The sequence below is a fragment of the Phaenicophaeus curvirostris genome, chromosome 7 (genome assembly GCF_032191515.1).
Source record: "Phaenicophaeus curvirostris isolate KB17595 chromosome 7, BPBGC_Pcur_1.0, whole genome shotgun sequence".
Lineage (NCBI taxonomy): Eukaryota > Metazoa > Chordata > Aves > Cuculiformes > Cuculidae > Phaenicophaeus > Phaenicophaeus curvirostris.
The window spans coordinates 14,964,183-14,988,974 of record NC_091398.1 but is presented as its reverse complement, the minus strand read 5'-3'; the positions used below and the strand labels follow the sequence as shown (position 1 = coordinate 14,988,974).

The 24,792-nt window shown below is 39.6% G+C and overlaps 1 protein-coding gene across 1 annotated transcript in view; it reads left to right on the top strand.

Annotated features, from left to right (window-relative positions):
• PARD3B (par-3 family cell polarity regulator beta) overlaps positions 1 to 24,792 on the top strand; it is a 429,894-nt gene that overhangs the window by 4,663 nt on the left and 400,439 nt on the right. The window contains exon 2 of the mRNA XM_069860945.1: positions 21,473 to 21,574. Within this exon, the coding sequence (XP_069717046.1) occupies positions 21,473 to 21,574 (102 nt within the window). The remainder of the gene's footprint in view (positions 1 to 21,472; positions 21,575 to 24,792) is intronic.

The following is a 24,792-nucleotide window of genomic DNA, read 5'->3' as shown; positions in this document are numbered from 1 at the left end:
AATGCTTACAAAACCAGATTTCTTCAGAAGATATTTATGGAAAGTTTTGAAAGAAATCCTTTTTTATGAATATTTTTCTGTTTTGGGCAAATTTTAAGTATTTATTCCTTTGTAAAGACAGAGTACTACAGTTCTGTTTGTGGCACTTCTGTCTTGGACGTGTTCTTCAGTTTTGGGTTTGTTTGTTTGTTTTGGGGGGGATGGGTGGGTGTTTTGTGATGGTGGGTTTGATGTTTTCTTGTTTGTTTTTCCCATATCTCAGTTTGTCTTAAAATCTTAGAAAGTTTATTTTATGCTCTAAAAGGGATGGGGTTAATCCATAATCTTTGTTTTACCAAAACTAAGTTCTGTTTTTAAGTACTTCTCTGCTAGGAATTGTTTTAACTGTGCATTCCCATATTTGTGTAATTATTGCCCCATCAGCTACAGTATGTTAGTGAGCTTTCACATTATCTTAGAAGCTGATGTATTTCAGTGAACAGCTTAATTATCACTTCTGCATTCAGCCTTCAGGTTTGTCTACAATGGTATCATACTAAAAATAAAGAACATAACGTGATACACTGCTTTTCTGTTACTTCTGTATGAGTTTATGGGTGACTGATTTCTGTGGAGAAAAACAGACCATGTAAGTAGGAGGAGTAAAGAAGAGGGAAGGACACAAATGGCTTACAAAATTCTATATAAAGCAAGCTCAGTTATTGTCTTAGTAACGCCAATAGTGATGTTTCATTGGGACTGGAAATAGCTTTCATTATGCAGACGTTTGGGTGTCTCAGAGAATTTTCAGAATCACTTTTACAGTGATCCAGAAGACTTAAGAGTTAAAGTTAAAAATTGCCTGCTTTTTTATTACTTTTGCGTAAAATTGCTGCTGCTGTGCTGCATCATAGCTGCTAGTGTTGATGTAATGAGATATGTGTAGATTTCCAGTCTCCTTTTCTGTTTCTAACAGGTGTTTACAATCTAAACAGAATAAATGCCATTGGGCTTTGGCAGGCTTGTCCTGCAAAATGTCTTATAGGACATTGTGTACTTATGTGCCCTGAAAAAGAAACTTTTGGATGCTGTTCTTATTAAGAAGTAGACTACTGCCAGGAACTTCAGCTTTTGGCTGACCGTTAAGTTAATGGTGTTACTGTGTTTCAGGGTTCCTCAGGTGAAGGGTAGAGCTGGATAAAACTGCTGGAAATTCAGTAGGCAAAATGAGAAGAACTCATCCTGTAAATACTGCATGTCAGGCTTCAGTCTATGGCACAAGGTTTAACAAGGCCAAATGCCGGGTCCTGTAATTGAGGCACAACAACCCTGTGCAGTGCTACAGACTAGGAGAAGTCTGGCTGGAAAGCTGCCTGGAGGAGAGGGACCTGGGGGTGTTGGTTGGCAGTGACTGAACACGAGGCAGCAGTGTGCCCAGGTGGCCAAGAAGGCCAATGGCATCTTGGCTTGTATCAAAAATGGCATGACCAGCAGGTCCAGGGAAGTTATTCTCCCTCTGTACTCAGCACTGGTGAGACCGCACCTAGAATCCTGTGTTCAGTTCTGGGCCCCTTGCTACAAGAAGGATGTTGAGGCTCTGGAGTGAGTCCAGAGAAGAGCAACGAAGCTGGTGAGTGGCCTAGAGAACAAGTCTTATGAGAAGCAGCTGAGAGAGCTGGGGTTGTTTAGCTTGGAGAAGAGGAGGCTGAGGGGAGACCTTGTTGCTCTCTACAACTACCTGAAAGGAGATTGTGGAGAGGAGGGAGCTGTCTTCTTCTCCCAAGTGACAGGGGACAGGACAAGAGGGAATGGCCTCAAGCTCTGCCAGGGGAGGGTCAGGCTTGGCATCAGGAAAACATTTCATGGAAAGAGTCATTGGGCCTGGAACAGGCTGCCCAGGGATGTGGTTGAGTCACCTTCCCTGGAGGGGTTTGAAAGATGGGTGGATGAGGTGCTGAGGGGCATGGTTTAGTGACTGATAGGAATGGTTGGACTCAATGATCTGGTGGGTCCTTTCCAACCTAGTGATTCTATGATTCTATGTGGTAATACAGAGTTTTCATTTTTGTCTCCTAGATCATACTTACCAAGTTCTAAGTATTATCCAGTCTGTTAGAACTTGATAGACACCAAAGATTTGGTAATAACCAAGTGTTAAAGCAGTTATAGAGGGAAGCCACTGAAGAGAAGATATATGGGGTTCTAAGCAGTGACTGCTTCCTATTGTTCTTTGCCTGGTTGAGGATGAACTCCAAGTAGCCTTGTGTGAATTTGTGAAGAAGGAACTTAAACCCCCCAAAATAATTTTTGTGTGTTTATTTCTAGCTTGGGAAGCACAATGTAATGTGATAGTCTTAATGGTAAAATAAAAATAAATTCTTTCTGCTGTAGGATGGAGCTGGGAGGTGCTTTTACTTGCTGCATAAAATGCAGCTCTAGTGTTTCTTCTCGTAAGTATTTGAAAGTGGAAGGTTATGTTCTATTGATATTTTCTTGAAAACTTCCTGGTTTTGTTTCTAATGGATGCAGTTATTTGGAAATAATGGTTCGTGTTATGCAACTGTACTTTCTTCTTTACTTGGTCAGTATGATACATCAGCTGAATCGCACCATAGTGCGCAGTCTCTCGCATCCCGCTACTGAAGCAGCAGATTTCCTCCCCTGTGGAGCAGAACATTCTTTAGGCTTTCCTAATGACGCTCGTGTCTTAACTGCAGCTTTCCTAGGCATGAAGACCTATTGCTTCATTATTGAAAACTCCCTCTAGCCCCCTATTAATGCCTGTGTTTCATCCTTAATGAATATGATAATGCTAAAGGTTTTGAGCAATTAGCATTGTTGGAAACAAATTCTGCTTTGTATTTTTGAGTCTTATGCATAAAGATGTGCCTGTTTTATGTCAGGGAACTGACTGATACGGAAATGATGGGCTCATGTGAATGACTTGTTGATATAAATCGACTTCTAAATTCCACTGGCTGGATAGTGCCCTAGAAACACTGATAAACTAAGTGAGTTGCTTTATATGAAAAATGTAGAAAATCTGCATGTTACAAGAACTTTCCTAAAAGAAATCTGTGTGGTGCTTGTGTAGCATCTTCCTTAATAAAAGCGTTTTGTTCCTCTCAGGTTACGTCTTGCTAACTTTGTATTCTAAGAAACTGCTTATTGGACTGGGTAGGATTTTGTTGGACTGTTATCCTCACATTAAAGAAGAAGTACGTAAGACTTGGTTCTCTAACTGTGTGTGTCTTATGCCTACTGATTGTGCTACAGACACCTCCATTAAGTGAGCTGTTGTAATGGTTTAATGTCATCAAAATCTGTCTTACTTTCAAGTATAAGCCTGTAATTTTTATGCTTCTAGTACTTCCATTCAGAACTGATGGTTTTACTTTGTTTTGGCAGGTGCCATAGAACTGCTGCAGTGCTTAGATTTGCTCTTGGGGGAGTGCTCCTGATTTTGGAGGTTTAGGCAAGTTGCTTGTTGATTTCATGAGGATGCACTGGCAGCATTTATTGCTGCTGTGAGACCTCTTACTTCAGTGCTTTTGTTTATTGGTTATTGCATGTGTGAATAAGAAAGCTATAGAATGCTTGAATGAATGTGCTCCTTAGTAATAAGGATCCCATTTGTGTGAATGGCAGACGGGGAGGAAGATGAGTAATTGTAGTCTAACAAAGACTGATATTTGGTATCACAGAATTCTGTCTGATGGGTAGAAGTTAGCAGCTGGCTCTGTTTGGGCTTTCTTGTTTTCTGGTTAGGGATTTGACTTAAAAGATGAGGCCCCATTGAGCCAGATGGTTTTGCAGTACAACTTATCTGATAGAATGTTTTTCAGATTCCCAGCAAAATGCTAGCTCTTAGTGAATCTTAGCATGCACCTTCCCTATCATTTTCCTTTACAAAAAGGCAGTAATTTCTCAATCAGAAGATGAAAGTGGAGCGCTTAGTCTAAAGGAGAATTTGATCCAATCCAAAGAGGCTCCAAGACCCGCGTTCCTGGAAAATGGTGTGGGTTTATTTTTTCCTTTGACTCATCAGTTCTTTTGTTTGCCTATCTCCATAAAAACCTTAGAAGACCTTCAGAATGTTATGGAAGATACACTCTTGTTTTCAGCAGTCCACCAACAGCTGGGCTGATCTTTATTGGCAAACCTGAATATCTCAGTTAAGATTTTCTGAGAGAATACTACACAAAGCATTTTTTTTTAATCTCATGTTTGTTTTAATTTAGGTGTCAGTGTACAGATCAGCTAGGTTTAGGCCCCAGCTCCAGAGGTTAGAATCCTGTGTGTGTTTATTTGGACCTTTGAAGGAGAGGCAAGTGGTAAATCCTGATGGGTTAATACCTTGTATGTGGTGGATTTGTCCTATGTCTGAACTCTGGAATGAATCTTGAGCACTCACCTGTAGACCATCTTACAGCTGAGGATTAATTCTTTTAATTTGGGCTTGGATATATGCCTTCCCATTTCCTGTGAAAGGAAGGTGGTTACGTAGTTGGTGTTTTCGCGTTTCCCTGATCTGCGGTTGCTACATAAGGTGACTGGTTAAAAAGATCTGTGTGCTGCTCTGTAACTGTGCCTGTGGGGCAGGGAGACTTGAATTAGATACATCTTTATAAATTCTGGTGATGTCCATAGAGAGGTAACTCCTCCGCAGACAAAAATTTGAAGGGCATGTAGTCTTTCCTACCTGTTTGTCTGGTTTTGTTAGTCTTGCAGTGCTGGATGTCATTAATGGTGATAAGACCAGAATTTCATGTAGAGGGCTTGGGGTAAAATTCCACTATTTTTCTATGTTTTAAAGAGCTTAAATGTTACTGAATGTAGGTGCTGTTCCCTTCAGTTCCTGTAGGTCAGGCACATTTTTTGAGTTTGGTTCTTAGTGGCACAGTTTGCCTGCTGTGACCTTCACCTACACTGACTATGGTATAATCCCCCTGATAATCGTTTGGTGATGAATTTGATGGAGTGTATTTTGCATGTTACAGAGCTTTCCACTGGTTTCCTCTGCTTGTCAACTGTTTTATTTCTGAGCACAAACCAGAAAATAAACTTTAGGTTGCTGTTAGGGAAAGTGTTGGCTGTGGAGTAGTTTGAATGCAGACCTGTTTTAAGTCATGAGTTTTATGAGTATGGGAGAAAATATGTGACTTGGAACTCAACTAACTTCTTCCTCCATAGCTTGTCAGAATTGCACATGTTGTCTAACCCTGCAGATCCTGCCTAGAGGTCAGTTGCACAGTCTGTCCTGTGAATTCCTGGTTGAGCAGCTATTGAAATTCTCCGTTCAGTCAGCTGCTACCTTTTCTGTAAAGCTTTCTTAACTAGGTCAGTAAGAGTTTTGGTGGAGAGTTCTCATCTCAGAATTTTAGTTGGCTTTATCCTAAACACCATGAAGGTAGGACAGAAATACAGTCATGCAGAACTAGAGGAAGAAATGAGCAAGGCTACTTGTGATGGTTTTTCTGTAGCTCTTCTGAAAGCAGAAATAATTCAGAGATCCTACACATCTGATCAAGATGAGGTTGCCATTTTGCAGCAGTTTAAGCCTTGAAAGGCTTGGTTGTACCTTTTCCCTTTCTTGGGTAGTAAGGCCTATGCAGTTGTGTAATGAAAACTGCTCCTCAGTCTGGAGGTCAGCGATGAGCAGTGTCCCTCAGGAGTCTGTTCTGGGACCAGTGTTGTTAAGTATCATCATCAATAACATAGATGGGATCGAGTGCACCCTCAGCCAGTTTGTGGATGACACCAAGCTGAGTGGTGAGGCTGACACCCCTGAGGGTTGGGATGCCGTCCAAAGGGGCCTTGACAGACTTGAAGTGGGCTTGTGAAAACCTCATGAGGTTCAACAAGGTGAAATGCAAGGCCCTGTGCCTGGGTTGGGGCTACCCTCATTATTGAGGCAGCACTGCGGAGGAGGACCTGGTGGTCCTGGTGGATGAGAAGCTGGATGTGAGCTGGCAACATGTGCTCGCAGCCCAGAAGACCAACTGTATGCTGGGCCTCATCAAGAGAAGCGTGGCCAGTAGGGCGAGGGAGGTGATTCTCCCCCTCTACTCTGCTTTGGTGAGACCCTGACTGGAATGCTGCGTCCAGCACAGGCAAGACCTATTGGAGTGAGTCCAGAGGAGTGCTGTGAAAATGATCAAAGGTCTCGAACACCCCCACTATGAAGATAGTTGGGGTTGTTCAGCTTGGAGAAAACTAGGGCGACCTTACTGTGGCATGTCAGTGTATAAAGGGGGCTTGCACGAAAGATGGGGAAAAACGTTTTAGCAGGGTCCATAGCAATAGGACAAGGGGTAATGGTTTTAAACTAAAAGAGAAATTTAGGTTAATATTAGGAAGAATATTTTTTTCACTGAGGGTAGTGAAACACTGAACAGGTTGCCTATAGAGATGGTACTTGCCCCACCCCTGGAAACAAATATTCAAGGTCAGGTTGGATGGGGCTCTGAGCAACCTAATCTGTTTAAAGATGTCCCTGCTCACTGCCCAGGGAGTGGACTAGGTGAACTTCATGGTCCCTTCATGACCCAAACCATTTTATGATTCTATCTAGGATGAAACCAAGTGGGTAACTTCCTCTGTTGATCCTCTAGCCTGTGTCATACTTTGTCTTCAGTAAATTCAATGATCATACTGCATCCTACCTGTATTTTTTAACTGAAACAAGCTTCTACTTTGAAAATAAATAATTTATTACTACTTAATTTATTCCTTTAAAGAAGTTATTAGTTTTATTACTTTTTTTTACTTTAAATTTGTGTTTGTCTACATGAAGGCCTGTGTGGAGACCAGAAGTTTTTTTTTTGCTGAGTAAAGACTCCAGAGGACTTGCATTTAGGAAAAAAATATCAGTATTTGTTAAGTTTGCAGGAAAAAATTGAGGCAAATACATTATTGCATCAATCAAATGCCCTCATAAAGTGAAGTCTATGAAAATGCAGTTTATCTCCAAACCAGATTCTTCCACTCAAGTTGAAAAGTTGTCGGCTGGAACAGCGATTTTTGTTAGAGTATAACCTTTTTGCTTATAAATTAAATAATTTGCCACAGTATGGGGTTTTTAGCAATCTGTTGGATTATTTTTGTAAGCTGGTGTATTTTATATTGGGGAAGGACATCTGAATTTGGGGAAGTACCTGCTCTGCTCTAGTCTGCCAAAGATGTGACATACTTTACTTAGACTCATTGATTTAAATTGTATATTCTTTAGGTTATTGACTCAATGAAGATTTTTCCATAGAAGTTGTCTTTGTCTCTTTCTAGGTTGTCGTCCTCCTTCCCCTTCTGTAGAATAGGTTACAATTGTATACTAATAGCCAATGTACTTTATTGGCATATTTTTCAGAAGTCTGATTCTAGCACTTCCTTATTTAACATATGCGCCATGGGTGTTTCTAGCTGATGTTGGAAATTCGACTGTCATCATCTGCTTCTGGTACCTCAGCCTATTCTGTATCTGCCCAAAGAACAGAAGCTTGAAAATGAGATTGCTCCCTTGAATTGAGTCTTCCCATATCTTGCTGAGATTTTTCAGGGACTGAAGGGCGTTAACATGCTAAGCTCCCACAGAATTAGGCTCCTTTGAAAAACCTAACTGCTGCCAATTCACAATTAATTCCCTGCCCCCAAGAGCTGGAAACCTGAAATATTTGTGTTGGGCCACAAAAAAGGGGAAGGTTCAGTTAAACTTTGGCATTGCGCATAGAGAAAGATGAACATTTTCATAGCAGTTATGATGCAGGCTTTTAGACTGCCTTGGGAAAGGAACATAGTTTTGTTTGGTTTTTTTTTAAATTTTTTGGGGAGGCGGGGATTGGGAAGTAGATGTTTGTGCATGAGGGAAAGAAGAAATAGGGTCTGTCCTGTCAATGATAACTAACGACTCCTGTATGGTAGGCAAGAAGATTAGCACTTGAAAATCCAGAGAAGCCTTCTGGACTGGTTTCAGGGGCAGTTAGTTGAGTAGCTCTCATTCAGCTGCTGACTGATGGGAGATACTGACTTTACCTGAAAAACCCTCATAGAAACCACTCCGCTAGCTTTATGAATAGCAAAATTGAAACCTAATTTTTGCTCAAAATACTCAGCATAACTCAGAAATACTTGAAAAGAACACTCGTGGCCTATGCATTTTAAATTTATTACTTCTGAGGATTTTTTCCTACTTATGATTACTGTTGTATTCTATCCACTTTTTTTTCAAAACTGGCAACAGAACAACATTGTTCTAAACTCTTACCCTTTTCAAATAGTTCCACTTGAAGTAGGATGGATCAGATGGGGGTATGCCTGTTTCCTGCCCATCGCAGGGGGGTTGCAGCTTTAAGGTCCCTCCCAACACAAACTACTCTATGGTTCTGTGTTGACCCCTCCATCCTCAAGCGTGGAAACATGTTGGTTCGGGCCACCTTCCGTTAAAATTAGGCTTTGTGTGTTGTGGGGAGTAATTGCAGCAAATTCAGAAGCCAAAAGGAGTAAATAGGTTGCCTTTGTATGTGCAGTGTGCCTTCTCTTATTGCACCTTTCATGTAGCATTAAAAATAATGTGAACATTGGACCACATCATCCTCACTCTCATCAACCCAGCACTCTGGTACTTGTACTTGCAATGTGTGGGGTTTTTTTTTGTTAGTTTTGCTGCAGCAGTGTTCACATTCGTTTGCTGATAGAAGCTGAATACCCACTTCAGCTGTGGTTTTTCAAGTATTGTGGATTTTGCAGTTATGTATGTTGCCATACTATTCTTTCTTGTCTGGAAGAATAAAATGCATATTCATTGCTGTCGTCATTTTATTAAGTAAGCCATATTGAAATACTAGGAGAACACAAGGTAGGTCTTCTTTTGGTAGCTTCAGATGTTTCAAATGTAGCATACATCTGGCATTGTACACATGTTGTTTGTCTTGGTGTGACACAAGCATCTTTTGAGTTCTATGAAAGTGGAGGAGTCTGATTTATTGTTTCTACTGCAGTTCATTAATGGCTGTAGATATGAAATGAGCATCTCGCTAAATGCAAGTCTTGGTCAACCTCTGACTCTTGTCTTAAAGGTTTGAGAATAGACAATATGAAAAAAATACCAGCTTCTTTCCAGATGGCTGAGTGCTTGATGTGCTTTTATGTTTAGCTGTCACTCAAATGTGAATGCTGTGGTGATTATAAGTGTCTTCCATTTTTCTAGTTTGAAATTATCCCTTTTATGCATTGTTTGTTTAGAGAATAACTATTTGGCTTATCAACAGGGATTTTGGAGAAGAAAACCCACCAACTTGATGGTATAGCAAAATTCTGGATGTTAGTGTTCATAGGCGTCACTGTGTTGGGCCCAGCAGTTGTTTTGAAATAGGTTGTAGTGGACCACTAACATGGTGCAAATGTTATTTTGGTTTTGAAACATCTTGTGCATGATAAGCTTTGTACTACTGGCTTTTAATAGTGAAAAAATGTTTTTCTGCAATCTAGAGGGAAAAAGTTTGCTAGAGAAGGCTTTATAGGAAGGAATTTCTTTTAAGTGGGAAGAAAAACAAAAGCCAGATTTAGTTTGTAAGCTATGAGTGTGAATCACACTTTCTACATCATGGCTTCAGATAAATGTGTGTGTCAATACTCAGTGATACAAGGTGCAATTTAATGATCAAACTGTTGAATACTGTTGTAATCTTGCTAAAGCCCACTTAATGAATTTTTAGGCTTTTGTCTTGTTGCTCTTTTGTTTTGGGGCCTAACTTCCCTAGTTAGTGTAAATGACACTTCTAATAGTGCAGCCAAAGCTGTTGCAGGTTCTGTAGGAGACCAAATCACTTACCTTATGTAACCATTATACTGGCAAATTCTGATGTTATCATTTTTTCTGTTAACTGACAATGGCTGTTTCCTTACTTAGTAGCCATTTAGAAAAAGAGAATCAACTGCTTCATTGCCTGTGCTGGTTTCTTTTTTCAGGCATTGTGTGTAGTGATAAAATTCAGTGACAGGAGATCCAATTACTTCGCTGAAAAGCCTCCAGCATCTTGTGGCTGAACTCATCAGCAACTGGCTCTCTACTGGTGTTTGTGTGTGAGAGCTGAGACACTGAGATGTAATCACCTCTGTTAATGAGAAGGTAACTTGCACTGGAAGTCCTATTGGGAGTGTGTTGTGATAAAGCATTCCTATAACCTGGTTAGCCATGAGCATTCTTGTGAATGATGGCTGTGTTATGTCCTGTTTGCTGTAGGCTTTTCCAATGGGTCTTTGCTTAATTTTACACTGAAATCTTACTTCTGTAGGTGCTTGGGCATGGCATAATACATGAAACCTGTGTATGTGGATACAGCTGTGGAGTCCTGAAAGAATGAATGAGGTAGCTGACTGAAAAGTAAATTGGACTCATCTGTGTGATTGATGGATGGCGTAATGGCAGGTTGTAGTGGCATCACGGGACTGTTACAAAATATATGCAGATACAGCATTTAATCAAATGTGCTTACCAGCCGTTGCTTTCATTTGAAGTTTCTTGTAGGGTTGTACAGGCTGGATTAAAATTGTGTCAGGAAAGTTTCCATATGGCCATCCTGCTAGCTCTGGAAAGGAATTCCTGGCCAGGGGGTTGGAGAAGGCTGCCACAAACCAGTAGCTGGAATATGTGCATCAGGTGTCATTTTCCATGTTTACACTGAATACTCTGTTTATTTGTTGTTTTGCTCTGACTGTTATTCTGCTTTGCCACATCCTCTTTTTTTTCAAATCCGAGTTCCTTCCCAACTTTTTTGTGGCGCTGTTTCCCTGAAGATACTTGGAGGAGCAGGAGAAAGCAGCTGTTTTATGTGCTTCAGGATAAGGGGCAGGGCAGGGAGACCCTTCTGCACACTATTGCTGTTGAATTTCAGTGATAAAGTGAATAACCTCATCCTCTATTTCTTCTGTCTGACCAAAACCTGCTTCATGAAATGTGCTTAGGCATATGGCATAAGGTTTGATAATGTGTTAATTCTGGCATGTTCCGTGTTTTCAGTCAGGTGAAGGTGGCAATTGACCTCAGGAGTGGGAGATTGGGCTTTGTTCGGGTTTTATCCAGTTCTGTCACTTTACTCTGCCAATGTGAACAGAGGTAGAGATCCCTTGGGCTATTTACCTGGTGCATCTCAGAAGTCAAATACTAAAATTTAGAAATATTGTAATGTGATAATATAAATTTTATTGCTATAATAGCAAGTGGAAGAGAGGTAATATAATAATTCCCATGGTGTAATATTATGCTGGTAAATATTTTTATTGCTTTTTAAACTTCTGGCTTATATTCTTTCAAACAGTGAAGCTGACTCATCTTGATGGAGTTGGGCAGTGTTTGCCTGTTGTGTCGTCAGAACACTCTTGACCCAGTTATTTTTGTTACTGAGAGATAAAGGGAGGAGGACTGCTGGTTAATATAGTGTTTCATGTGAGAACAAAACAGCATATAACAGCTTCATCTAGTATACACCTTGCTCCAATGCCTGCATGGATGAAAATCCTTATTTCCCTCCCCATACACCCCAGTTTTAATCTGTTAGTTTGCACACCCTTGCACCCCCTCCTTTTTTCCTCTCATAATGAGCTTAATTCTGCCTCAAAGGGACTCTACTTAGAGATTTCAATGCTTCTAATATTTTGTGTGTTTAAGAATACCATGACTGTCTCTGCATCTCTCTTGCACTGAGGCTTGCAGCTGTCCCTAATGGCTCTATTTTGGAACTCTCTGTGACCAAAGGTACTGTGAAAAATCATGTATTTTCTCTGTCTTCTGAGTGAGGAAAAAGACCCCAAATCCACGCATAACACTTCTCTAAAGATGGCAATGGACGTCTGAGTGTGGCGAGAGCTGTAGAGGGCATGGGGAAATGGCTCTGGTGGGGAGCGGTACCGTTGCTGCTCTGCACCAGCCTTGGAAGTGTGAGAAGGGAGCGGTGGTCTGGGCCTTACTGATGGTGTGAGGCTGCTAGCCTTCTGGCCAAATGCCTCAACTTCTGCTTGACGGTTGATCCATGCAGGAGAAAGGAATGGTTCTGTAGCAGAGAAGTCCTGCTGTTGTCTGAAATAAGCCAAATACTTCCATACAATTGAGGGAGAAATTTTTTTTTTCTTCCAAAAAATGTGTAATGGCCTTCTATGTGGAATTAAGGATATAGTGCTATAATCTACTACTGTTTTTTCTTACTTGAACTTTGTCTGAAGCTCAGTTTACGCAATAAGGTTTTACAGGATTTCAGCATACCTGATCTGCACTGTCTTACAGGGATTTGTATACTGTTTGTGGAAGTTGGGTGTCTGTTGTTACTCAATCGCGTTTGAAACTCCCAGCTGCTTCTGATAATCAGTCCTGTGTCAGCTGCAGCTATGTTAGTCTGCTTATCAAAGGAAGGCCCAGGCAGTTGTAAAGAAAATAGTCTTGGATAGTTCTTAGATGCAGGACTGAAGTGGAGGCTGTTATTGGAGATGTTGAGGCATTTATAATTTTTTTGTCTAGATCTTCAGTACAGAGTTTGTTACAAACTGAGTTGTATGAATTTACAGCCAGCCTGTGTTTTTTACCTGTATTCAATGGTTTGATTTTAAAGTATCTCTAGTTTTACTTGGCGAAATAAGTGTTGTTCACTTACTTAACCTGGATTTTGCATTTGAAGTACAGTTGTGCTGTACACATGCCTTTCTTATTTTCTTAAGTTGTTTGTTTCCTTATTTCTGTGTGAAAAATGGGTGGCAAGGTGAAGTAGTATGTGCTCACTTTAAGTTGGATTTTAGGAAATCATGACTGGTCCCTCCCCCCCCCGCCCCCAGTGTTACTTCCAGATATCAAACAAAAAGCCAGACTCAGTGCTAATTGATTATTTGCCAGGTGCTTGTAGCTACATAGCAGTTTATTTGTTAGCATAACAATGCTACTCTGAATATTGTATCAAATACTTGATATGGAGAACTTAGGATATGAAAATTAAAGCTTGAAATGTTGTTTTACTTGGAGATGTTTTGTTCTGGAGCTGTTGTGTTAAGTTACACAGGGCTGAGCCTTTTGTGTTTCTGTGCTGTTGAAGCAATCTATCCTGATGGGCTTGATGAGCTAAAGGATATTCCTAGTTTATTACCGAAGATCAGGTTACACTTGCATTCATGTTGCTATCTTTTATTCAGATCCTGGCATACAGTGCACTCCAGTTTCAACTGAAACTTCAAGGAGAGCTTTTTTATAGCACTTGCAGTTGCAGTGGGTGGACCTTCATCTGATTGTGTGTGCAACTATCACTGCCTATTCTGGTTTTGCATACCTGTTCTTCACTGAAATATTCTTAAATGTTAAAAGTTTGAGTATAATGTAAAGCTGCGCTATGTGATCCTTCTGCTGACGTATTCTCTAAATCAGTATAAAATCAGAATTCTTTTATTTTTGAGGGGTTCCAGTGCTTCAAATCAAAGTTTGAGTCTAATTTTAAAAGTTCTAGGTAATTTTCGATTTATATATTTGTGCTCTGACTATTGGACTGTTGGGAATTCCATGGTAGGGATATTTCTGCAGCTTCTTCCATTTTCCTTCTCAGACTTAATGTGAGGGGTGGATATTCTTTTCCCTTGCTTATTCAACTGCCAGGATAAACCAACTCTCTCTTCTTTCTCCTCTTTAGGGACTGGAGTTCACTAGGTGAGTTGAATAACTACCTATTCTGTCTTGTGAAAAATGAGATGACTTTCTGTACACTAGTACTCAATCCTATTAATTTCTCAAAGCATAATCATTTAAAGCTGGCTACAGAACAAAAAAATATTCTAGTCCCTCTTTGCAAATATTGTCTCTGAAGGACAGAAGAGATTCACGGTCCTTCTGCATGCTGCAGGCCACTGCAGGAGCAGGTGTCAAGCGACTCAGGTGGAGGAATCTATTCACAGTGCTCCCTTTGCTGTGCTGTACAACCTGTCTGAAGAACTTGCTGTGAGTTTGCATTCCAGGAGCTTAGAGCAAGTTTGTTGTCGTAAAACATGGGCTGGGACATTAAAAAACAACAACAACAAAAAAAAACAAAGCAAAAAAAACCCCCAACCAAACAAAAAAGAAATGAAACTGAGATGATGGTGGCATGTGTATAACCTGTATGTTGGGTTGTGTGTGGTCAGCATCTTCACCTTGAGAGAACACCCAAGAAAGATGGAAACACTCTAATGTCTACACCTGGCTTGCTGTAAGGAGGTGGCTCTTATAACTCGTGAATGTTTAGCTTTCCATCTACTCAAGAAAAGCAGAATGTGTTAGTTACACATGTAAATGAACCAGAGAAGGAACAAGGAAGAAGAAGAATGGAGAAAGATAAGTTTCATTCATCTAAAACAAGTTTGCCCTGAGGTGGTGTGAAGGTGATGTGTGAAGGAGACAGAAGGGGTTATCAGTCCTTGCTCATGCTGTTGTGTTTTAACTCGTAGTCAACCTAGTCCTTTCAGTTTCTCAAAACGTAATGATTTGAAGATGGCTGAAGATCAAGAAATATTCTAGGCCCTCTGGTGACTAGGAATTGACTAGAGTTTTTTTGGACCATTCAGCATGTTTAATTATAAAGCTGATGCTGAGCTGTGCTTGTGCTGTGTTAGTCTTGTTCCAAAGACTAAAAAGAAACTGTGTTTTCTGGTTGTTGTCTGTCTGCCTGCCTTCATTCAGCAGTCCCCTTGACTTCAAAGAAAAACAAGGGAAGATTTTTCTGCCCTTTCCCAGATGTTTTTTCTGTCAGGAGGCTGTGTACTCCACAGGCCTCATGCATGAATTGTTTGGTTGGCCTTGTTTGTTTGTTCTGCTCTTTCCACTCTGATCCCTAAGGGCCAACAAGGAAAATTATGTGAGCAGACTTCACAAAAACTGCCGATGTACTGAGATAAAACCAGTCTTGGTGACAAAGATAAATCTGTTTGTATACTGACCTGATGTGATTAGAGTCCCCATTTTGACACCAGGTTTTTAGCACCTTCAAAGACAAACTTCTAAAATCGTGTATTTTATAGTGACCTTACATAAAACTTCATTTTTTTTTTTTATGACTTCTTCCTTATTTCATAATTGGACCATTTGGAAATAGCGCATCCAATGATGACTTAATAAAAAAAATGAGGGAGGGTTACATTTTCGCAACTAGTTTTGAAAGATAACATAATGAACCTAAGCAAAAATTGTGTGTGTGTGAAAATACATGAATGCTGTTCTAATTTCATGATAATTTTTGAGAAGGATTTAGAAATGAAGTTTGAGGCTGTGACCAATCTCACCCACCTGTTCCTCTCCAACTCCCTTTTAGGACTCTCTTCTGCAAACTGTGGTTTGGGAGGTAACTAATACTTGGTGCTCTTTGACTGTGGGCAATACTATATCATGTAGCCTTAAAATTTATATAGAAATCATTACATCCCAACATATAAGAAGATCTTAATACATAACTAAATGATAAAATATCTTTTTCTTACTGACCTTAACATAAAATATCCCCTTCCTCAGGACATATGCTGTGATTGTGTTCTTTTAATCTTATTTTAACATTGTCTAAATGACAGAAAACAATGTAATTGGAGTCTAGTCAAAGTTCAGCTAGCATTTATGGTGTGGAACAGGCGTATGTGGTTTTCATTTTTTAAATACATCATTTTTCAAGAGGTATTTCATTGAAGTCTGTTCTAGTGAAGTAATGATTTGGATATCAGTGATGGTGGGAGGAGTCTTACTAAGTCATTCCTGTTTCTGAACTTATCAGGGTGTCCCATCTTTACCATATTTAAATTAAAAATTCCAGGTTAGGTGTTGCAGTTAATTTTATGCATTCTGCACAGCAGAACGACTAACGGCACCAAGCAATATTGAATTGTGAAAGCATTAAGTGTTGTTGTTTGTTTTATTGATGAGCCAGAGAAATGTATTTAAACTTGTTAGGGTTCCCTTATTAACAGTCTAAAATGAGCTATATGAATTGCAATATTTATAAAGTATGTTGCCTTAGTTGTCAGAAAAGTAGGCTGACGCTTCCCTGCTTTGAGTTTGGAGCAAAAGGAATCAAGTTGGTGCTCCAAATTTTGATACGTTGTGTCTATGGATGTATATAAAAAAGCTAACAATAAATGGGAATGTATTTTAGTTACAGACTGACCTTTCACCTGAATAAGCGTTTGAAAAGAAATGTGTAGAAGAATTCTTGAACCTGCTTTAGACTATTTGAACACTGAAGGTGTTGCCTTAGGTGGCAACAGTTAAGTTAGGGTTCTGTTTGATATGAATGTCAAACCCACTTCTTAAAATTTATGTCACTTCTCTGCCTACATTGCACTTTTGCATTCATGTGACCTGGCTTTAATTTAACATTTGGTAAATATTTGCATAGTAATTCCTGAAGTGTTCTCCCACACATAAAGGAAATGATGATAAACAGCTTTTAAGTGACTTGATGTTAAACACAAACATGACTTGCACCCTAAGGTAAAATGCACATTAGAGTAACTGTTCAATATTCATTTGGGAAGTGCTGGTATGTATTACAGCAGGTTGCTTATTCATACTTTCTCTTTACATATTGAGGTGTTTCTGTTGTATACCTCTGCTAAACTCCTGTGTAAGGGTTATATGCTGTGCTCCCAGGGAACTTCTCTGCGTTTACGCTTTTGGTATTTTCTGGAACCATTTTGAAGAAAACATGTAGATGTGCTTTCTTCTAAATGACCCTTCAAATGGGAGAGCATTTAGGGAGCACGCAGAAACAGCTACCATACCCGAGTGCTGCACAGAGCTCTCTAGGCTATGGTTAGTGTTTTATGGTTAGGAGAAACTCATTTTTTTCTTTTTCAAAACTAAGTATTTCTTCTTGAACATATGAACTTCCAGTGGTGATGGTTACAAAGATACTGGGAGGAATCATTCTAGGCTCTGACACTCACTGTAAGAGAACTTTAACCTCAAACTTTAACCTCTCAGTTAGAACAACAACCACAACAAAAAAACCCAAACAAAGAACCCCAAAAGACTAGTCCTGGCATTTTGTCGTTGACATCAAAAGCACTCAGTTGTTCATGTTTCACTTTGTATTTGGTAGTTTTCTCAGCAAGTGCCTTTTCAGTAAATATATCCTTAATCAATTCCTTCCCCGAGCAAAAATGTATTGTTCATGAACTTAAAAATTCATAATTTTCTACTTTCAACAGGTAAGATGTTATTTCATTGAAGGAAACACACGTGAGCTGGGATCGGCCCTTCACATGTGTAACGTTGCAAGAGCCTATCACCTGTTAATGATGTTACTGGGTTCTAACTTCCAGACCTTTCAGAAAGTGCTGTAGGAGCAGAAAGGCTGTCTTGCAAGAACTCCAGTGGCATACTTGGTAAAGTCACCTGGTTACTGTGGAAATGCAGTGTCTTGCCTAGTGGTTTTGGAATGTATGGAAACCTGAGATTTTCTCGGAACTCTGTGATTGTTCTATGTCACTAAAACATGCGAAGCTTAGAAGTAAGACCATCCCTTTCTAAGGAAAGTTTCAATTTCTCTGGTAATGATTCTGTCTTGGATGTACCAGTTATTTTTCAGACTTATTCTACTCCTTATGAGCTCTAAGTAAAACCTGACTCTGTGTATGCATTCACATGCATGCACATTCGTTTTTCCTGCTGTTGTTGTCCGTCCTGTACTCATTGTGTGGGTGAAATGCTGTTTGGGGCTTCAGGTACTAAACTGTTATATTTGCTGGTAGTTAATGGCTTGTTTATATGGTGAGCTACCTAAAATACTGGTGTGTTGTTTACTGGAGCTGTCTGAACTCTTGGTGGGAGTAAAGATGCACAGAAGAAATTGCTATATAGATTTTGGGTATTTTCTGTATAGACACTTTGTATCCTGTGCGTGGCAGTGTTTGGAGTTTGTCCAAACAACAGAAAACGTTCTCCGACTTTAAAATCTCTTTGGAATACCTGTGATTTTGCTGGTCAGATGAATTGTTGTTACTTCTGACTGTGCAGAGGGAATTTCTTGCACCTAGGCTATCTAGCAGTAGTTACCATTTGTTTCATCCATAAAAAGCATCTCTTTCTCTCTCCCTCTCTGTGCTTAGTAGCTGCTTTTTTAACTAACAGGGATGAAGTTCCGATTAAGTTAATAAAAGACAGTTTCACATTAGTATTTCTGAAACAGCGAATGTTGAGTCTTGTTGTAATCTCTGGTGGTTATTTTAATTGGAACATCCTTGAGATCAAAAAGTTATAGTAGTGGCTTCACACTATGTGTACCTGAGTCATACTGTGAGGGAGTGGTACCTAAATTATTAAGAACTATTTTTTGCTAAGAAAACTATGTGAATCCTGTTCTGATTTAGTTCTTGTATTTCAGTGTGAGTTTTCATTCCTTTATTTTAAAGAACTTAATGTTGGTCCCACATGCCTCAAAAGATTGGTGAGGAATGGCATCTTCAGTTCTTTCAGATTGATTTAGAGACTACTTTCTTCTGATATGGCCACTAACAAAACCCTTAAATGACTGTATTTGTTGTGGCCCAAAGTAAAGGAAGGTTGGGAATTCCTTAAGTGGTTTAGGGTGTCTGGGTGTCTTGAGTTTCCTGCCAACTTGCTGTGTTCTATGGGACAATAGAGCTTTTACGCTCCTTTTTTCTGTGTTTCTTTTTCAATGACACATCTGGGTTGGTACAGTCACTGAATCAGAAATAGAAGTGATCACGGAAAGCAAAATATTGCAATTGGCTGTTTATTTTTTTCACATCAGCTTTATTGTGTCTACAGGACACTTAAATAGCATAATAGGTATAACAAATTTTAATGCGTTCAGACAAAAATGTTAGCAGCAGTGGTCTGTCTGATTTACTAACTGTGACAACCTTTTGTGATGGCATTTGTTAAAAGGTTCAGGAAGAACATCTGTATCTACTGACACATTCCAGTTTGAGAGAATCCTATTTTGTAAGTTTATTGGTGGAGCCAAGTGACGCTCTTTCACAAGGTTTCTGCAGTAGGTAAATTTTGATCTAGGTTAACGTGCTTGCTTTGCTTTTTGCAAAGAGGTGTGTTTCTTCTCTGCCTTTTCTTCCTAGAATTTTGTAGTTATGGTGAAAATACTTAAACCATGCACTTTAAAATAGAGTTTTGAGCTGCAATAGTTGTCTACACTTCATCACTTCACGGAGCCAAAAGCATGTTGATTGACTAAAGTTTTGTAATTTTGAACACCTGATACTTAGAATGAACAAACATTTGCTGTTTCCCAGATGGGTGGTTTTGATGCAAAATGAAATAACTGTAGAGGTAAACTACAGATTAAATAGATATGCTACAAATAGAGATACTTTTATGTGCCTGATTAGGTGGTTGTCATTTAACTGTGCTGTGCCTTAGAAATACTTAACCCTCAAACGAGTGTAAAGGGTTAGAAAGGGCTGTGGGTTAACCTAAGGCAGGTCAGACCCACACAGCTGCTTGCTTATTCCTCACCCAGTGGCCCGGGGAGGAGAATCTTAAGGGTACGAGTGACAAAACTCATGGGCTGAGATAAATAATGGGTAAAACACAAGCTGCACATAGAACTCTGCCTTCCCCTGCCTCCCCGCAGCTTTAAATGCTGAGCACAGTGGCCTCTGGTATGGAATATCCCTTGGGTCACTTGGGGTCAGCTGTCCCAGCTGTGTCTGCTCCTGACTTATTGTGCACTCTCATCCCACTCACTGGTGGGGTGGTGTGAGAAGCAGGAGAGGCCTTGGCTCTGTGTAAGCGCTGCTCAGCAGTAATAAAAACATCCCTGTGTTAGCAACAGTGCTCAGTCAAATCCAAGACATAGTGCTGTACAAGTTACTATGAAGAAAACTTAACTCTGTCCCAGCCAAAACCACTAGGTGTCCATGGAAGAATTGAAACTTAACCGTGTAAGTAGATGGGTCAAATAGGAAAAACATCCTTTTGAGAGTTCACCAGCATTGCTGATAGTGGCGTGGTGGGCTGACCTGCTGGTGATGCGAGAGTTGTGGTGTGAGGCTTTCTGGTTTGTTTGCTGCCTATTGATGGTACAATAATAAAGAGGCCTAATCTGACTGATCAACATGTGTGTCTATGATGGAATTATCCTGACTTACATACTGTCTGCATCACTTGGTGGCTAAAGTTATAGAATGCCCATAAATAAATATGGACTGGAATGTCCCTTAGTTCTTGAGGACTTCGCTATATGGGGCAATGTCCAGACTAGAGGTATGTAACTTGCTAGTGTGTCAGTTGTGCTGTACTTTGCTTCTGAGAACTGTGATCTGATTAAACTTAACAAGAAAGAAGAGATTGGAGAGATACATGTAATGTAAATGGAATCATAGGACTTGCATATTGTACATCAGCAGTGTTCTTCTTTCTTTATCCATTTCTGAAAACTTCCTAAAGCTGTGTGTGTGCCTGCCAGTTTCTTGACCCTTAATTTTAGTATGGTCTGGCCAGTCTCCTTAATACTTGATAGAGGACCAAAACAAGGTTAACTAAGCATGTTTCCTTTCTTCAGTGTGCTGTAGAAGATGTGCCAATTCAAAATTTATCACTGCTGATACCACAGAGGACTCAAACATGTTGATAGGACTTGATGAGCTGCCATGTACTTGTTAAACCACAGTAGCTGCCCTAATGGGATGAATGTTCAATTGTTAACTAGGGCAGTTCCAACACAACTACCACTTGGCTTGTCCCCCTTGGAAGTTATGTTTGTGCAGGTAGCTGCTAGGTTTGGCAGGAGTGGTTACAGATTGTGTGTCTGCTCGCTGATTTGTATTTCATGTCAAGGAGAATTTGTTGTTGAGCAGTGTGCTGAGCCTTTTGGCTTCAGGGTCACTGGAACCGTGGCTAAGCCCCCAGTAGTTGAGGTGAAGTAGTTAATATGAGGAAAGCATTAGCTTTGGAAAACTAACGTGATTCCTGTTAATACGATACACAATGTTGCAGTGGTATTTGTAAGTGTTTATTTGTGAAAACAAACAGGGATTTATTTATTGCTTGTTTGTTTGTTGTTTTTTTTTTCCTACAGTAGCCTGACTTTCCTCTTCAGAGCAAGAAATGATCGGTTTTATATACGCAGAAGTACGCATATATACCCCTTCTCTCCCAAACTGTCAAGATGTTCATACGTATATATATGTTTACATCTGTGTGCTGATGATAACCCATATACTCCAGCTATAAACTAGTGCAAAAAGAAATAAGTTCTCATTTTTATTCACTATTTAACTTAAGTAAAGGCTGAAAAGGCAATCAAAGTGTATGTTTTAAAGGTCTTTTGAACAGTGCTTTATAGGTGGTGTCTTGTTATGTGTCTGTTACTTTCAGTCTGTTTCACTGTCAGGTAGTGGCTCCAAGCTTCTACTTCACCGTTGGAGAGGAAAATGAGTGGGAAGCAGTTGGGTGACAAAGCTGATTTTTTTTCTGTTGATGTTAAAACCATGCAAAGTTAGGTTAAGAAGTCTTGTGTCTGTCTTACAGGATCCAGCTTCCTGGGTAAATATTCACCACCTGGAGTATACAGATGGAGGAATCCTGGACCCAGATGATGTGCTGGCAGATGTTGTGGAAGACAAAGATAAGGTAGAACTTGGATGAAAATACTAATTCTTCATTTTGCTGTGTCTTTTCAAATAATTGATTCCACTTTCTCATTTCTTGGACATCTGGCAGGTGACATGAGTGTTAAATATTACTAAGTTTAACACATCTGCTCATAAGTGCTATAGTTCTGTTTCTGGGGTAGAACAGGGAAGGAGGAAAAAAAAAGCATAACCAAAGCATGAAGGTAATCAGAGGAGTCTAGTGGTTGATTTAGGACTTAACCTTTTCAAACAGTTCTGTGTTGCTTTTTATTGCTGTATGAAAGTGAGTGGTGAAGGAATGTGAGTTTTGCAAGACAAGCTGCTTAAGATATCTTTTAAAATCTCCTCCTTTGCTTAGAATTAAGTTTATGAAAATCACTCAAGTGTCATGACTGAACCTGTGTGACAAAATAAACACAAATCCTGTGATGACAAGAACAGCTGCTTCAACTCTTAAATTTCAGGAGGAGTTCCTGTGATTTGCTACTGAAAGTCTAAAGTAGGCCAGTTAGTAATATTAAAAGCTATGAATCTAACTTTAAATTCCAGTAAGATAGATGTCCTTTCTGGGTAGAGAAGTAGTAGCTGCAAAGAAGCCCTTTTGAATGTTTTTGTAATTATTGGGAAAATTTAGTTTTGGGAGACTAATTGGTCACTTATTTCAACATAGAAGAGGAGGAGTAGAATTTATAATGCTATGCTGGTTTCTTTTTTCTTATTTTTGTTCTTCATTAAATCAGAGGAAAAGTATATCTAGGGACTTGAAACTGAAAGTAAAAATATGGGTTGTGTCTGTGCTTTCAGACCAGTAGCTTTGTCTATTCACAGTGCCATGTGTTTGGTGACTTCAAAAATGATTTTGTGTATTGCAGACAGAAATGGTACTTTGCGTACTGTGGATTGCGCAATGACCTTATTTAGAAGTGCAACGTTTTGCTTATGATTAATGGGATGCCTTTTCTCAGTACCTTAGTAAACTGTTTGGGGTGTGCTTCAGTGTCATTTTATGGTGGTTTATGTGGGAATTCTTAAAAACAATGGAGCTCTGTTTGGTACATGTTCTTTTTGTCAAACTTGTATTTCTCGCTTGTCCATATTTACTGAAGGTGTACTTCCAACACCCTAAGACTTCTTTCCAGTAGCATTTGGAGACTAAGGAGAGGGTGCTGTGGATTGGCACAGCTATATAAGACCATAAGCAGAAGATATCATAAAAATGAGATAACATCCAATGGAAATGCATTACTAGTGGCATCGGTTAATAAAAATTAACATGTCCACTCAGGATCATCTATTTGAAGTGCTGATACAGGAACACTTAGGCCCATATGAGCAGTAGTTTGCCGAATATTTGAATTACCGTTCAGTTTTTAAGTTGTTGCCAAAGCGTTTGCTGTACTTTATTGGTGGATGTCTCTGGTTGTGTATGTGTTGCTAATAAAACTTCTAGTTCATGCAGAGCTCTAAGTTTAAGCATCTGTTATAGCAGTGCTAGGTGGGTCTCCCTAGTTCTGAGGCTGCCTTGGGAGGGGGGAAAAGCACTGGAAAATGGGGATCTTACTCCATGAAATGGTGTGCGGTGGTTTAGGAATACGGCAAACTTCCTGATTTCCGTTCCTTTGGTGTCTCAGTTGCATGTGATGCATCACTGCCATCTTCTCATATTCAGAAGGCATTGCTGAAACAGCAATAAGTAAGACTTACTGAACAGTAGCAGCTGCAGTGACAAATGAGGTCTTTTGATTAAACTAGGGGAGAATCATGTAATCATGTAAGGGAGCTGGGGGCTGGCAGGTCAAAATTCTTTTGAGTGTGGGGTTGGACTGTAGCCCCTTTACAGAATGTGTAAGGAGCTACCCATACTATCTACTTAGAGTGCTTGGTGTGATCTGATAATAAAGAAACAGTCCTATAACAAGCTTACAAATATTTTTAATTGTTTTCTTACAGTCTTGTTAGTCTTTGAGCCTTTGCCTGTGCTATCCCACAATAAGAATTTTGGCTTATGGGGTCTTCAAGCTTTGCAAAAAGGAGAGGAGATACTGAGATCAAATTGATCTGATATGTAATTAAGTCCCTAAATAGATGAAAGATTTGTGGTATATTTATCTGTGCTATGATTCTCTTTGGTTATGCTTATCTGTATGTGTGATAAATGACTAGGCTACAGCTTTGTTGCTCCCTTGTCCTTGTCATCTTTCCTATGCATCTGAGCCAGTAATAGTCTCCCATGAAACCAGTCACTCTATATAAAAATAAATGTTGAACGTAACATCAGTGCTTTAACCAAAGGTGTGTTTGGCATTGCTGACCATCAAGCTCTTCTCTAGTGGCAGAGGAGAATAGCTGATGTTTTTTTAAGGGTTAATCTGCTCTAGATTGTACTTTGATAGCAGTAAATTAGCACAGTTTCTTCAAAGGAAAATGTGCTTGCTAATCTATTGAAATTCTTTCACTGTGACAACAAAACAGTGAATGAGAGAGGGCTATCAGATATAATTTATCTGGAACTTCAAAAGCTTTTGACAGTCCTTAACAACAGACTGCTAAGGAGGCACAACTGAACATGAGGTAAGCAGCAAGTGTTGCTGTGGGTCAGTAAATAATGGAGAGGGAACAAAAAGATGCAATAAATGGTCAGTTTCCAACACTGTGAAATGATGGCACTGGGATGCATAATGCACGTTATTGGAGGTGGCAATGGTTTTGAGGTCTACTTATGTCAATGTCATGGTTTCCTCTTGTACTCAAAATTAATCACAAATCAGCAGATAGTGCAGTAGATGATATTAATTGCTGTCAACTGCACAGTTGTGTGTTGGAGTGGGTGGCTTGCTCTATTTGCATATAAACTAGTTCTATGTTAGTATTATGAGCTTGGCAACATGTGTTACGTGAAAATTTTGGAATTTTTTTATTATGAGAGCCCCCTTTGCTGCTGCCACCTCAGCAATAATCGGTGGCCCGAACTGGGTTTCAGAGCTGGTGTTGAATAGTTTTAAAATAGTTTGTTTTCATGGAGTTATCCAGGGAATTGGTTTCTGTGATTACTCTGAATGATGGATCTAAGTAATAAAGGAACCCAAATTTTGTAATTTGGATAAAAACATGCTATGAAAATTGTCCACATTTTAAAGTGTTGAAACTACAACTGGAATCCTGATCTTAACAGATCTTTTATTGCTAGAAGTTACCTTTTTCCTTGAGGAAGAAAAT